The sequence below is a fragment of the Sparus aurata genome, chromosome 9 (genome assembly GCF_900880675.1).
Source record: "Sparus aurata chromosome 9, fSpaAur1.1, whole genome shotgun sequence".
NCBI classification, from domain to species: Eukaryota; Metazoa; Chordata; class Actinopteri; order Spariformes; family Sparidae; genus Sparus; species Sparus aurata.
The window spans coordinates 28896407-28913080 of NC_044195.1; the positions used below are offsets into that span (position 1 = coordinate 28896407).

Here is a 16674-nt window from a genome sequence, read left to right on the forward strand (position 1 = left end):
TTTGACATGTGCTTAAATTAGTGTTTAATGCTACATTTGTAGCCAATTGTGAAGTTTCAGCCAATTTTAATCAGCTCAATGTAACAAAGTGATGTATAAAGTGTTATATTGCAGAGTTTAACACGATGTGCATGTATAAACTGACACGTTTGTATTTCTGAATATTCCAGTGATAGTTGGTTGGTGGCTGAACTGCAAAGAGTAAAATCTGAAAGATTGATTGCAGATTTACACAGGTTTTAGGTACTCTATACAACACCATCTCTCTTACAGTCACGTGTTTGATATGCACATCTGAGGGATTGTTGCAAAATTGTGTACATATGGGCATGTTTTGTTTCAATATCAGAATTAGACCACAAAAAAACAAAAACAAACACATTATGCCATATTTTCTGAACAGATCATTTGTTCAGTTTCGACCCAAGTTGAACTTAGTACGCTACTAATTTTTTAACCCTTGTTCTACCAGTTTAGCCAAACCAAAATAAATCAGTCGAAGTGAAACAGCAACATAAGTAAATACCATCTAGTGAAGTCAAATTTCAACTTCTGAGAAGATAGTTTTCCCTTTTCAATTTAGGAATAAATTGAGACAGAAACAGCTTCAAAAACCAGGTCTTTGTTGAAAAAATTTATTTTAAAAACTAACCACAAAAGTACTATCAATACAAAAAGTATAAAAAGTACAAAAAGCATTGCTCAAAAATAACTTGAGATGACAATATCCGAGCTGGCACTAATGGCACTGTGGGTATGATTCGGAATACAAAAAGATGGCATCTTAGTAGAGCGCATTCAAGGCATTGAATTCACATTGAAATGATTTGCATGAGTTTACAACCCTCATTAAGACTCTGGAGCAGTGACGACACCGACCCAGACATCAGCACTTTCAGAAATGGAACATGACAGACGGCTTTATCCCTCATTTAGCCAACAGATGGAATTACATTTGGGGAATATTTGCTGGTCAGAAACGTGTAAATAATAATAAATCCAAGCTGCAGGTTATTGAGTATTTTTTTAAAAAAAGTACGTTATTAAACTCATATGGTACCAAAGCATCTTCAGAATGCAACATGGATTGAATCGGGCTTCAGGGAGCTAAGACAGCAGTGAATGTCATTCTTTTAAAGTAAGCCACAGTGACAGAGCCTCTTTTTCAAATACCACAATACTCAAAAACTAATACAAAAATAAAGAACAGTATCAAATACACGTTTAGACATCACACAAGACAATATCAAGAGTTACACATCTTTTTTTTCAAGCATTACCCAGGTTTGTTTATTCCTTTGGACAAAGGCACCCCAAGTGTGTTCCAGTTCCCGTCGAGGCACCAGGCTTGGGAATGTTGACTGGTGCGGTGCCAACAACTGAAAGCAACCTTTGTATGAAAATTAACACCTTAATAAAAAAAAAAGTCTTCATCAGCATGACAGTAACTCCAGTACCTTTCTTTTATGAGTGGTGCCTTGTCTGTTAACCTTTTTGTTCTTGCATCCACAAGCACTCACTCACTGATTCACTTCCTCACAAAGTACAAACTCTTACACTTAAAAACACGTTTTGTTCTCGCACTACGATTGGCTTGGCCTTACCTTTAACAAAATGCCGTAAAAAAAAAAACAAAACACAGAGTTCCAGTTTAGGTCTAAGGCAAACTTGAGATGCACTCACTGTCAGCTTCCACCAGAGGACAAACTTTTAAAAATGACTAATAGATCTAGAAAGTCTCATAATAAAAATATTAAAACATAAAAGAATAGCTGCCCTGAGGGAGAAGTACATGTTAACCGTTCGGTAGTTTGTAAGCACTTTGGATCTTCAGACAGGATGGCGTCTCAAGTATTGCTGGGTTGAGACGACCACTCTCCTCCTCCTCCTCCTCCTCCTCCGACTCGATGCTCGACCGCGACTGGCCGTAACACTGGAAGGCTTGGGCTGACTTCATCCACCTCAAGCAAATTAATGTCACACTGTCTCACAAGAACACACACGCATTCATACTTTGATTCCCTTATGTCCGCTCACTGATCCTGATGTGAATTTAATCCTATAGCGTCAGCTGTGCTGTTGAGAACCTATGCACGGAGACCTGTGGACAGAGAGATGTCGACGTCAGTGAAGCTCTTTGTTTTGATTGATCACACTTATAAAATAGAAATTTAAAAAAATGAAAAGATCTGAAGTCTCACCTTTCTCACATGTACTGCTCTGCTTCTCCTGGGCAAAGTTTAGTCTGTTCTGCTCAACTGCAGTGCCGTTGGATTCTGGGCTGCTGCTGCGCGACGGGCTGCTCTCCTCATTCTGGTAAGCCAGATCCAGATGCTGCTGGGCCAGTTTTAGGTGTCTCCGCAGCCTCTCAAGCTCTCGCGATGAAGCCTCGTCCCCGAACGACTCGCGACCCGAGTCTCCGAGGTTGTCCCTGAAACCCATCTTCCCTGATGGGTCCTTCTTCACGGCTGTGTGGTAGCCTGGAGGCGCAGAGGGCTGGCGGCAGATGGAGGACCTCTGGCTGGCTATAGCCGGGTGACGGGGTGTTGGAGGCCGAGGCCGCGGTGCGCAGAAGCAGTCCCGAATGCCGCTGATACCGAGGTGAAGGATCTCCAGCACGGTGAAGAGCAGACACAAGGCGCTCACAGCGTACATGATGAGCAGGAAGATGGTTTTCTCTGTCGGACGCGAGACGAAGCAGTCCACTGTGTGCGGGCAAGGAGAGCGTGTGCATACATATGATGGAACAACTTCCAGCCCGTAGAGGATGTATTGTCCAAACAGGAACGAGGCCTCAAAGACGGCACGGGACAGCAGCGAAAACACGTAGACTTTCATCAGGCCATCCCGCTTGATGCGACGGCGTCCATCGTGTTTTTTGCTTGGCTTCTCCACAGCTTCCTTTTCCTTCTCTGGCTCAATCTCCTCCAGGATCATCGGGTCCTCCTCTCCGTTATCCTCCGCCTCCTCATAGTCCCGATTGGCCCCCCGACTCACTATCGGCATCCTCTTCCTGGCCTTTGGACGGTAGTCATCGTCCTCCATGCGGGCGATCTTGTGCATAGCAAAGCCGAGATACATGACCGTGGGGGTGGTGATCATAATCACCTGAAACACCCAGAAGCGAATGTGCGATAGCGGCGCAAATGCATCGTAGCACACATTCTCGCATCCAGGTTGTTGTGTGTTACACACAAATTTACTCTGTTCATCATAGTAGATCGACTCGCCTCCTACAGCCGTCAGCACAATGCGGAAGACAATAAGAAGGGTGAGCCAGATTTTGCCCACGAAGGTGGAGTGGTTGGAAATCTCGTCCAACAGACGAGTGAGGAAGCTCCAGCTCATCTTGAATCTGGAAAAGAAAAAGACGGACAAATGTGTTATAAAGGAATTAAATCACTGACTATAAAAGAACATACTTTCATTTAGTCTAGATTAGAAAGTACCGATAATAACAAATCTAAAAGAACTGTCATGATTGAGGTGGCAGATTCGACCAAGTACAGCAGACTTCAGATTAAAACAAACTCATATTTCACAAAGATCTTAACTAAACACCACTTAAATGTTATTAAATTTGATTCATCCCATGTTATTATTGGTTGCCTTAACTGCCTGTAATACTGCAGATGATAGCCACAAGGTGGTGCTGTTGTGTAACTATTGTAATGCCAAGACATACAAAAGTCCAGATCTCAGTGCTCTGAGACAACAGGCGGGCTCAGGCCAAGATCCTCGAGACTGTCTCAGTACATGCCTTCACCAAATCATGTAACATCAACAACTACAAGTTATGAGCTCTGGTTCAGAGATGGCATTCATGTTGGTTAGATCTTCTGCCTAAATGTCTTAAATCATTGCAGACACTAAATATACCGTTGCAGCTTCACCTTACATTTTGCGCAATCAAGATACCATGCAGCTACATGTCAACTTCAAAATGTGACCAAAAACTTTACAGATGTGAATCATCTTTGGAGCCTCCACCCAAAACTGTCGCTTAGTGTAATTTTCCATCCTGCTCAACAACGCAGGGACAATTGCTTACCCTCGGTCTATCCAGCCTGGTATCTGTTAGCATTGAACGCTGGTATTCTATAATCTATTAATCGATGACTTGAGCTATGATCACCACAATTTCAATATTTACTTTCCTGTTTGATTCAAGACCAGCTTTCTTTATATGAAACATAGGGGTGCCCAGCATAGCACCCAGCACTACAGTCTACAACTCGACGCTCACTTCAACATTTTCAATAATCCGGAAACCTCGTCACATTAAATCGCTGATGGTTGTGGTTAACTAATCTGAGTAAGATGGCTACAACAAAGTAAAAAAGCTGATAGTGGAAGCCCTAAAGAGGTAATGAAGAGCTGCTGTGGTTTCACACCATCTGTGACCGACCTCATAACCAACTTCTGCCGAGTAATTATTTGCTTCTATAAACCACCAGGCCTGCCGTAAGAAGGTTAGCTTCAAAAGAGTGTTTATTGTGACTTGAAGATTATACCATTCCAACTCTCGACTTCAGACCCATTTTATTACTTTCACTCCATCTTTACTCATGAAGGGCAGTTTGAAGCAAAGACTGGAGTCACTGTGTGGAGTCTTAGAATCTGCAGATTCCTTCTGGTAGCAGCTGCAGTTCTGAAAGAATTACATCAGATTAAGAGGGTATGGAGGAGGCGATCGTTAATTCTGGGAACTCTTGTCCATCCGTTGCACAAGACGAGACAAGTATTCCTAACAATACATTTTTACTGGTAGTCTGGTTCAATCTTCTAATCTCTTAATCTTCCTGCTTGGCCAGTCATACGGGTAGATGTCAAAAACCAAAACCAACTATGCTTCATACACAAAATGGACTCTACAAAGACTAAGAGTGATGCAAAAACTATGCAATAAGGACACAAATCAACCAAGCTGTATTTTTTTTTAATTATCAGAATTGCAATCCTAGAAAAGGGAACAAACATGCTTAAACCAAATTATGAGCCACATTGTCAAACAAAAAAATACTGATTTTGATGACCAGGAAATTCAAAAATTAAGATTAGGGGGGGATTCTTGTCTTTCCCCTGTTTCAACAGCAGCTACTTAAAAACTTTTGCTTTGTGCAACTCCAACTCAATCAAATCCATATGAAGTCCAATGCATTTAGTCAATATGACAAAGTACAGAACCTAAACTTCAACTCACCAACTGCACTATCAATGTTAAAATGAAAAGCAGCTTTTTCCATCGTTTAAACATTTTGGACCGTTTTATGTGTACAAGAAGTTGGAGAAGTTCCAGCATATATTAAACAAATACACAAAAAGCTTAATGACAAAGACTTGAGATGCAGCTTTACACCAGCACCATTACATCCTGGCACAACAAGCATGAGGCATGCTTACTGGCTCACTGGTGGCGAAGAGATTAACTCCAGAGAGACTGAAACTTGTAAATCAAATGAAAGACATTGTTCTATACACAGGACTATTGAGGAAATTCGGTCAGTGCCACAAATGTTGGGTAGCCAGGCTACGAGCTGTGCCCAAACTGGCTTGGATGACTCATCTAACCTTTATAATGGTAGGAAAAATTCTGCAAGAAAAAGGACAGTGTTCAACTCTGTAATGCACATGGAAGCACACAGTGCAGAGGGGCTCTGGACATGAAGACGCCTTCTTCTGTCAGTCCCAGGACTTGGACAAAAGTCTTAGTTATAGTGATCATATTCAGACCACAAAATTGGGTCGTCTTATTTGCCAAAAAGATCTACGAGAGTTCTTCAATCCCAAATAAATTAATGTTGTACACAAATTACAATTAACTTAAATATGAGTGTAAGATGGACACCGTGGGTATGAATGCCCCGACTGTGGTCAAATTGAGAGATCACTGGTTCGTCAATGTGGGTTTTTTTGTTAATGTCCAGAGAAAAATGTCCTGCTTCAGCTGGACAATGAAGTTATTCTATTCCATCCAATAAAGACCTACACATCCACTAACTGTACACTAATCCAGAGGTGGCAGAGCAGCTCCATTCTTCCAGATGTGGTGGACAACCCAAAATTAAAATTGAATGTTTCAAATCGACAAATCAAATGAACAGTCGTTCTATAACTTAACAATTTGCAATTTTCATAAAAGGAATGTACTACCCAACCATTTCTATTATAGTGTAGAGAAAAGGTGACCAACATAAAGTCAGACAATCCCGTACCAGACTAAGATCATTACAGATGACACATCACTTCCAACACACTCCAGTGGAGTTACCTAGTAAGACCAGTTTCTACTGGGTGACTCCCTGGGTGTGAATGGAAGCACTGTATGGATGTAAAATCCTTAGATAAATAAGAGTTAGAATAAAAACGCAAATGTTTCCATTGTGCAGAAGCAGCTCTGACAACAATCTGGAGAATGTAAGCTGTAAGAGAGAACTCACTTTCATGATTGATCCTGTATCTACTCTATCAGACTCTTTGAGGAGATCATTGATTTATTGGTCATTGGTGATTAAGAGTTCAAATTCTGCTTGTAATCTGTGTGTTTACATGCACAAACAGAGAGGGAGAGGAGAGCCAGAGATAGCATGAGAATATCTACCAGTCTAAGGAATTGATTGAACGCACCGTCTCCACCAGGAATGTAGACATGAAGTGAAACAGAGCTCTAATTCTCCTTCTTAGTTCTCCGTTGAGTCACTGCTTTTAGGATGTTCGCCTATTTACTCCTCACAGTGACTGCAGTCGTCATTAACCTTCATCTGTGGCTTTCTGCAGTGCTGCGTGTCTGCTCCTGCATCCGGCGCCTACACCTGAACAACAGCATGACGAACCCTAGATAACCGACATGCCTCTACTCAGCGGAGGCATGTGGTTTCCAACAGAGGAATATTAAGCACCAACTCAAAGACTATACTTGGGAAATCAAAAGATCATGAGCTGTCTATCAGTTACCCTAAATTAGAGCTATATTGCTCTTCTGTCAGGCTGCAAGAGATGTGTAAATGATAGAAGTCAACGGCACACACCGCTGCTCGTAATCTAGGTTAACTGGATTTGCCCCCCCAGCTACTGTCACGGGCTGACATCCATGTCGAAGGAAAACCACTGCTGCACATGCAGGCGTCTGCGAGTGAGAGAGTCATTCCCCTGCAGAGGGGCAGCTAGTCAGACAGAAATACAATTTAAACTTGAAGCTGATATCTTAACCAGTCATGTGTGTTGTAATGTTCTGCAGACTGCCTCTTTCTGACAGTGTAAACAAAGTCAATCAAACCTGAGACGTCACAGAGGAACTGAGGTGACTTTCAAAGAGTTAAGTGAAATGAACGCAACAAGATTGGTAGATGAGAAACCTTGGATAGCCCTTTCAGTAAATGGCTGACTTAAAAAAAAAATGGCAGGTTGAGTGTGCATGATGTGTTTGGACTCCACTTAACCACAACATATAACTTCATGATATGAAATCATATGGTAGGTTTTGCCAGCTGGTCAGTTGAGGACACCTTTCCTTCAGTCAGACACAAGGAGACGCCATCAGAAAACATCATTTAGAGGACTTTTCAAGGCAATGAGGGCCACAATGTGTGGACAGCATGAAAACACACTGAGAACTGGATACAACAGTAGAGGTGGAGCCCTGTTCATTCCTATTAAAGCTGCTCTGTGGTGCATGAAGCCAAAAAGAAGTTCGAATTACCCAGATCTTCTACTAGAGCGCTTTGCCAGCTAAATTCCGGTTTAGCCGCCAGCTTAACTGGAGTAGAAATAATATTATTAGATCCTGCAGCTCTTCTAGATTTTTCCAAATGTTATTTGACCAAAAACAAGACACTTTCTGAGGGTTGTGCCGCTAAAACCACAAAACAAAGAAAAAGGGCTTGGTGGAAAGTTACAGGTTTCAGCCTTAAACTTGCAGTGTGGAACTTCAGTCGCCCCCTTCAGGCCTTGAGTTAAACTACACTAACACTGCAAATGTGTTTGGAATGCGAAGAGTTTTAGTTAAATGGGGAGCGTCAGAAAGTTTTCATGACTGCTTCTTGGTTTTTTCTGCTCCGCTACACCCCTCAGTCATCGCCCGCTGGCGTAAAAGTGACTTTTAGCCACTTGTTAACAACCCTCTGTTGCGCGCTAGTTTCGCAATGTGGGGCGTCTCATGTCGTAGAAGAAAACCTGAAACTCAACACTTTGTATAGACAACGCACCTTATTTTGGGGCATTTAAACAAAAAAACCTGTTCAAAAGAAAAACTCCTTTCCTTTAAAGGATCAGGAGACCAGAAGTTTTAGTAAATGCTAACTTTTCTTTGGCTAAACTTTAGCGGCGTCTCAACCAGAGAATATCTTTGATTTGTTAGTCTTCGGTTGTGCGTACGACCTCAAAAACAGGCTGTAGGCTTTTTTTTATTTTTAAATGAAGCGTGTGTATTCCCAGATAAGTTGCTGGTCTGTGGGCCGAAAATCTAACTTTTTTTTATAAATCTTCACCGCAGGTCAATTTTATGGCGTATATCTTACCGAGGCGGGCTGGTTCAATATGCACCACTCAGAATCAGTTGTGGATAATTTAGTGTTTCACCTGTTTATTCTGTGACATTTATTTGTTATGTTGCAACGCACTTCTCTTCACTCTTATTGCACATATGCACCCATATCCCCGGCCCATTGGTAATGCATCTGTGGCACTTCAGGGAGGGGAAGGAAAAAAAAAAAAAAACAGCCTGCTTCCAAGTCTGACGGAAAGTACAGCAGCAGAGACTCAGCAGTGACTCCAGCCCTGCAGAACAGAGGGGCTTTTGTGGCCCTCACATCTGGGAGACTAGTTACGGTTCTCCCTCCTCCTCTAACCCCAAAGCCCTGGCGCTGTTAGAGGCCCCGAGCTCGGGGAGGGAAGGGAGGAAAAAAAAAAAAAAAAAAGACTAGAATAACCAGCTTGTGAATCAAAATGAGGAGTCACTGAGCGTCGAAACTCACAATTTTTCATCAGTCCTCCCTATGACTAAGCTGAACACACACACGTTGTTGCGTCTGGTGTTGGAAATAAAATAGAACATGTGAATTTGAAGACCTGAGAGAAGACGCGTGGTGCGGCTGTGTCAGAGTCCTCTAATTGTTTGAGGACTATAATGTGAAATAGAAAACTAATCCACTTAGCACGAGGAGCACGAGAGGGAAGAAGAGGAGAAGGAGGAAAAAAAAAAAATCCTCCTCGTGCCAAGCGGGACAACGTCACCGCGCTGGCGCTGCGCATGCTCCCCAAATCCAAACTGACGGTTTCTTGAGATAACGGAGGACACGTTTACGCCACATCTTTAATTAAAAAAAAACACTTTAACTTCTGGTTAAGCTCATAAACTCATCGATGCAGCCGAGCTTCGCCTCTGAATGTGTGGTTTTATTTGGGGGAGCAGAAAAAACATCCGTGCGCGCGCCTCCATCACCCAATCCAGTCAACACCGCCAAGACGACCCGTAAAAACAGCCCAAATACTCCGCACACCGGCTGCGTTAACACGGGTACGGTGGCGCAAAACGTGCTCCAGACTGACGCGAATCACAATCAGCTCCGCACAATGCGCCTAATCTGACCCGGGCTGCGTTAATTAGCGCCAGCCTGTGCGTAAACTTCCAAGTTAGCCTCCAAACAATACATGGACGCAGCCCTGCCTCCGCGAACACACGTTATAAGAAGCGTTTTAATTCAATTACACGCTTTAAAACCAAAAACAACTCACCCTCCCTTTAAGTTGAAGCTCTAACTTCAGCCGAGGGAAGAAGAAAGACAAGCTGCGTGATGCTGCGTTACCACGATTTGTTTGTGCGGTTCATTTACCTTCAGTTGTGATTTTTTTTAAAGGGTCCTCTGCTCGCTTTGTCCCCCGGACGTCTCCCTCAAAGTTGTCCCCTCGTCCTTCGCTTTTCTCTTGGTTTAAAAAAAACAAAAGCCCTCCCGCCTCATCTAATATCAAGCCATCCAGTTTTCCTTCCCTTTCGCGAGGAGCCTCGTCTCCGGCCGTGTGTTGTGCTGCGGGGTGAGGACAAAGAATGATATTCCCAAATCCCCCCCTCTTTTCTCCTCCCAGTTTCAGCCGGGCACCCCACCCCCTGTCTGCGCAGAGTGCAGGAAAACGATCAACTGCCAGCATTCCTGATGCAATCCCTGCTCCGGCTTTAACTTTACCCTGCACTCAACAGGGAGAATAAACTCCCGAGTCCACAAAGTACAGCCCGAGAATCATATATCTATCTAGATAGATAGATATATGATTCTATAGATAGATAGATAGATATATGATTCGATAGATAGATAGATAGATAGATAGATAGATAGATAGATAGATAGATAGATAGATAGATAGAGATTTAAATATATGTGAAGATGCTGGGAAAGAACACGTGAAAAAAAAACATGTTTCATAAATTAATTAATGTGAAGTTTTCTGACAGCAGATCAAACAGAACTCTTCTGGCGGTGCTTCATGTTACAACCTGCAGATGTGTCATTAAGCCCTCATGTCTTGGAGCTGTAGGTGAACATATAACAGCCTCCGCAACACACAACGAGATTTGTTTTCTTAAATTGTCCATGAAGCAGCGTCACCCTTGCTTCAGTGGAGGATGTGGAACAAAACACAGCCTCACTGACAGGGAGTCCACTTCTTCCTGCTGACGCAGATATTCGGAAGTTGTTGCCATTTGAGGCCCCTTCCTTCATGTCACACTTTCTTTGACCAGGGTCGCACGTGCCTGTCCTCATCCCCCGCTCTCAGCGTCTTGTCGAGGCCGCATCCGACACTAAATAACGATCATTACCAGAGGACAAAAGTGGGGTTTATGCTATTTTTAAGCCAGGGTTTACAGTCGGGGGCGTTAAAAGGGGAGCCTGGAGCCGTAGTGACACAAATCAAACCTGATCGCCAGAGTAAATGTTGGCTTGTTTCTGCAAATCACAGATTCTGAATCCCTACATTTCAAATTTATGCTCTGACAAGGCTGTGAAATCACTTGGTTAGAGTTAGGAGCGTATAGTGGGTTGAGTTGGAATGAACAGTGTTGTTGCCAGAAAAATAGCTGCTGTTGTCGCAATAAAGAAGGCAGCAATATATCCCGTTGTCTTGATTTAAAATAACCACTTCTGTAGCAAGAATCACACAAAAAAAACCCATCTGCTTTTGTTACCAGAAAGAGCTGCAAAATCTCCTCACATCCGGCAAAAAATGTACCCACATTTGTCGCCAGAAAGATGGCTGCAAAACGTCCAGATGTCTTGCTAAAATGCCAGAGAGACGGCTGCAGCATGTCCTCACATCGGCCTAAAAATTATTCTTTTGGTGCCAGAAAGATGGCTGCAAAATGTCCGGAAGCCTGGCTAAAAAAATACCCGCTTCTGTCACATGAAAGAGCTGCAAAATGTCCTCACATTGGACAAAAAACCACCCACTTTTGTCGGCAACAACACGCAAAAAAAATACCTGCTTCTGTCCCCAAAAAGTCGGCTGCAAAATGTCCCAGCAGTCATGTTAGAGACTACCCGCCCTTGTTTTTCAGCAAGACATCAGACTAAAGAATATTCAATTTTGTCTCCGACTTCATGCCATAAAATACTCTCGACTGTCTCCAGAGGGACGGCAGCGACATTTTCAGACGCCTTGCAATAAAACGTCAGCTTTTATCACCAGAAACATGGCCGCACGATGTCCCCAGGTTGTGCTTAAAAAAAACAAAAAAAAAACAGCTTTTGTTGCCAGAAAGAAGGCTGATGCCGTTGTCTGGATGAAAAATTTCCTTTTTTATCATCAGTAAAATGGCTGCATGATATCTCAAACCTGCTTTTGTTGCCAAAAACACGACATATTTTCTGATAGCTCTGTAAAAAATACACGCTTTTATTGCCTCAAAGATGGCTGCACATGTCCCGAGGCCCCACTAGAGACTACCTGCTGTTTGACGGCAGAAAATGGCTGCCGACGGGGCTTGGTCTGCTCGGCGGCCATCTTTCCACCTGTCTTCAGGTTACCCGGCTCTTACACGTGTCGTCTGCAACCCCCCAATCACATTATGGTAGAAACGTTGATATGATCTGAGTGAAACAAAGACGTTCAGCATGTCAGTGGTTTGCAGAAACGTTCAGTCGTCTGACCTCAGCGCTGCTGGGACTAAAAAAAAAAAATGTCATCTGCAGCCTGGCATCAGTCTTACACTCAATCGAAGGTGAGGCGTCCCTTTAAGCAGCTGAATTTCCAGTACGCTTACGCTGCACTTTCCCCAGAGGAGTGACTTCAATGAGATATGTGCGGTTACCCAGATTAAATACTGCAGGCATCCAGTCAGCATCGGTCTCCCGAGGTCATCGCTCAAATGAAGCGATCACACTGCTCTGCCCCGGATCTCCCCGAATGCCAGTCTTTCATTGCTCGTCCACCCGCCTCTCCGAATGAGAAAAATAATCTATCTTCACGTATCGCTGCGTGTATCGGGGACTGCCGTGCTCTTCTCCTTTCTGATTTTCCTGGCAACAGCACGTTATTACAGGCAGCAGTTACTGTTTAATATCTGCTGCAAACAGGAGGTCAGTGGAGGAATGCAAAGCCCTTCCCCCTTCTTAGGGAGCAGCGAGCCTCTATTGTGAGCCACAAGCATGCTTTTATTCATAGGGTGCAAAGTGGGGTGCCCTGGTAAACCACAATCCAAATGACAGAGGGAGATAATCTGGAGATTGAGCGGCCGAGCCTAGTGCTGCCTTCGGCCCGTGAGCTCGAGTTGGCTCTCTTGTTGCGGACACACAATACATTTGCTGTGCGCGCAGTTATTCCTGGTTGGGATCTTGAGCTTGTTTTGAATTAGGATGAAAAGATGGTTTTCCCTTCATACACCCGAACGCCACAAAGATAGCTCATCTGTACACATAAAGAACACTGTTCCCTTTGTTGCTGTGCTGTAATAGCCCTCTTGAACCCAATGCCGCTTTTTCAGTTCCCTCCAAGTCTTTTTTTAACATCCTGATGTTTGACATACTATCCGGCTCAAAGCAGCTGGCTCGATTACCCAACAGAGGCGACCTCAACATCCATCCCATTGTTGTGGTCTTTCAGCGTGGGCGTCAAAGTTTTAAAAAAAAAACAGAAAAAACACATACACAAATAGCATTTTATGATTCAGCCACATCGCCGTGGATACGGTTTCTAACACAATTCGAGTGTTGCTGCTTTTTTTTTCCCCCTTTACGTTTCACCGCAAGACAAAGCGTGTCTGGACGGGCCGTTCTTTATGACTTATTGCTAACAGACGTGTTTTTCTCGGCGGCGGCGGGCCCACAGATACGATGTCGCAACATTTCCGAAGAGGTGAAAGGGCTTTGCTCAAGAGTTGCCCTCTTTGTTTTCCTGAGAACCTGACCCACCGTGAATCATCCCCCTTGTGATGTTTGCTTTCCTGCCACACACACACACACACACACACACACACACACAGGCACACTTTTGATGAAAGAGTCTGCCTTTAACTGGTTTTGTGCCTGACCGCTTGTGCAAGTTCTGCTAGGAACAGCCATAATGTTCCCCTTCAAGCACTCATGATCAGCTCCTTTGTCAGCAGAAGGAGCTGAAATGCCTGAGAGGGCCAAGAGGATGGAAAAAATATGGCTTTCTCTCCGGATCTCAGCCGCTGACAGCTGTGCTTGTGTTTCCTCAGCTACCCCTTTGGAGGAGATGGTGTGCACGCTCATCACAAGGGACTCCCTTCCTCTCTTAAAAGGACAGTTCACCCCAAAACACAAATACATATTTTCCTCTTAGCTGAAGTGCTATTCATCCATATCGATCTAGATTGCCTTTGGTGTGAGTTGTCACTTTTGGGAGTGATGTCTGCCGTCTCTTTAATGTAACAAAAGTAAATGTCACTCAACTCAAAGCGCCAAAAGTGATATTTGATAAACTCACCAGGAGAAATCATGACCTGAATATAAACCCTCCTGCAGCGCCCTTTGACGCGGCAGTGAACGACATTAAAGACAAAATCCAGATGTTAACAGGTGTTTGTGGTGGCGTACAAGCTAACTTATCTAGCTAATGTTACAGCTCAGCCGAGGAGGATGCCATGAATGTTTACAGGCCGTGCCGTCATGACAACGAGCTTCTCGTTCCATGACTAGATGAACGCTTCCCTCTACGTCGTCTTGACAGTTGTTGGAGGAAAATAGTTCCTCCATGAAACTGCTCGCAACAAGATATGTTGATTATCTTGGGACATTGCTATTGATTTTTTTTATATGAGCACCACGAGCCGGGTGCCACCTTGTTTCAACATATTCAAGGTCAACATCTCTCACTACACGTTAAAAGGAAATGCTTTTCTTATTTTGAGGTGAACTGTCCTTTTAAAACACAGCACCCTGTGCTACAGTCATATTAAGGTATCTGAGGTAGCAGAAATGCTCGCTGCACGCTGGTTTTAATCTCTTTAACTTGCATTCTTCAGGCGGTCTCCCTGCCAACACTCCCAGGAAAATGCACAGGGCGCTACTCATTTTATTATGTTATTGGCATTAGCACAAGTTAACCTGGCAGCCGTCCAAGATGACTTTTGAAAAATGACCAGCCGGGTCTTCGCTGCGGGGACAGAAAGGAATTCCTTTCTCCTGCAGCCTGGCTGTCAGTTGTTGATGTTTTTTATATTATTGGTCATTATTTATTCTTCACAATTCCTTTTGTTCCACCGTCTATAGTTATGTAAACGAGGCCCTTTATGAAGAAGACAAAGATAATGTTCAGGTGGCAGATCTGTCTGCACCTGTAAGGATATTATACATAATAAGGGAACTTAAGTTCGGCCTGCGTTGTCTTTTTTAATTCACAGTACCACGGGGAAGTTGAGTTTCCTGCCAGCAAGACTAATGCGTTCCATCTGTGTGTTGTTTAGGAGTATCCAAAATAATGCCTAATAAGGTTGTGCCTCAGATCAGACTGACTCAGTTCAACTTAACCTGAAAACATACCACGTACAGAAGGACTGGACTGACTGTCACTGATAGAGACGAGTTTGGACAACAGAATAAAACAGTACGACCAGTAAAATACGCTTAGAGGCCTGTGAGCATGTTTTTATGATCGACATCTATCACACCTACAGTCACATATGTATCTCATAACCAGAGGTGTTTGCGGCGTGCATGCCAAGGGAGAGTCTGTGTAATTACCGGGACCACAAATTGCTTATGAAAAAAACTAATTTTGGAAGTCTGTATTTTTAAAAACCACAAGAGTCTGACATTTATTAATTATCCAGAAATGTGCTCCGAACACCATCAGTCCTCACCGTATCTACAAAAGAAGGTTCATGATTTGAAGTTTTATGTTTCGAGGTGAGATGAGATAGATAATATATGTTAATATATCAAATGAGTGCAATGATAAAAGTAAAGATTATTGATAAAAAAAAAATTACTCGGATGTGTTTTTTTTAAGTAATTCAAGATGTAATCTGTAAAATATGGCCAGAATTTGAAGGTGGCTCCATAAACATAATCTGCTGCTCTTCGCTAGCTGCCCTTGGTTGTAGCTAGCTACTGTTAGCTAATTAGCTCATGGTTAAATAAGCTATAGAGTCATTTGCATTACAGTTTGCCTCGAGTGTATGTTCATGTGCTGTCAGAATTATCGTACAGAACATTTTTTCCGGATGGGGAAATTCACGTGAATGCTGTCTTGGAACAACAACTCAAACAGTTTTGGCTGAATTGACGTGATATGAGGCTGAAATATGGTGGACGAAAGTAAACATTGGGTTGATAGTAAGAAACTTTCATTAAAGTCATGCATTGTTTCCTTTATGCTTCCTTGTCACTAAAATACTGATTTACAGCTGTCAGCATGTTGTTCAGACCGTTTTGGTGTCCATGTTGTTCATCGACATGACACACATGAACACACATGAACAAACTGAAGCTGGAAAATTGTCTTCCCAACTTGGGAAATGGGACCATTTGAGGAACATGGTTAGACGCTGAAATCGGACTAGACACAGTCTCTAAGACCGACGGAGGTCAGATTGAAGAGAGGGGATATAGTACAGAGGTGATTTACAACAGCTCGCAAGAGCCGGGGACCCGCAGCAGGTGAAAACAGCATCGGGAGACAGAATATTTTCACATCTTACTCTGCCAATTAAGGATTTATTAAAATCAATCCAGAGGTGATTGTGGAAAAGACAAACCAAGACTGGTTCAGTGAGTTTTATTTATGAGAGCTTGAAGGAAGTGTGTTTTAGATAATTGAGAAGATTCATTAGAAGAGAGACAATCCAGAAACCTAATGATTGTATTTTTGTGTTTGGTAATGAGTATTTTAGTATTTGATTTCTTGACATTTTGTGCGATTATTTCAGTTTTTTGTTAAGCTGAAACTTGTGGAGTCACTCGTCAACACGCTTACTTTTCACATAGTGTCCACGCTTCTTCACACTCTGTTGATAAAGGTAAAACTCAAGCCATATCTCACGAAGTGCTCCTTCAAGTTCTCTGCTTCTATTTTGAAATTGAAAGCACTTGAAGACATTCCTCCGCCTGGTTTACTGCTCATTCCTTGCTGGTTTACTGCTTGCTCTTCCTTTTTCCTGCCTATCACCCCACTTCTGTGTCAGTCTGCAGAGGGGGACAGGGTGACTAGGCAAAGGGTAAAAGG

General features: G+C 43.1%; 1 protein-coding gene across 1 annotated transcript; it reads right to left on the bottom strand.

The window, feature by feature from the left end:
- Positions 1-619: 619 nt before the first annotated feature.
- gjc4b (gap junction protein gamma 4b) lies at positions 620-10054 on the bottom strand. The gene is made up of 3 exons (XM_030427747.1): positions 9831-10054; positions 2202-3355; positions 620-2101 (listed from the first exon to the last, which is right to left on the bottom strand). Exons 2-3 carry the CDS (start codon positions 3346-3348, stop codon positions 2088-2090), a joined length of 1161 nt encoding a protein of 386 aa, XP_030283607.1. The 5' UTR covers positions 3349-3355; positions 9831-10054; the 3' UTR covers positions 620-2087.
- Positions 10055-16674: the final 6620 nt, after the last annotated feature.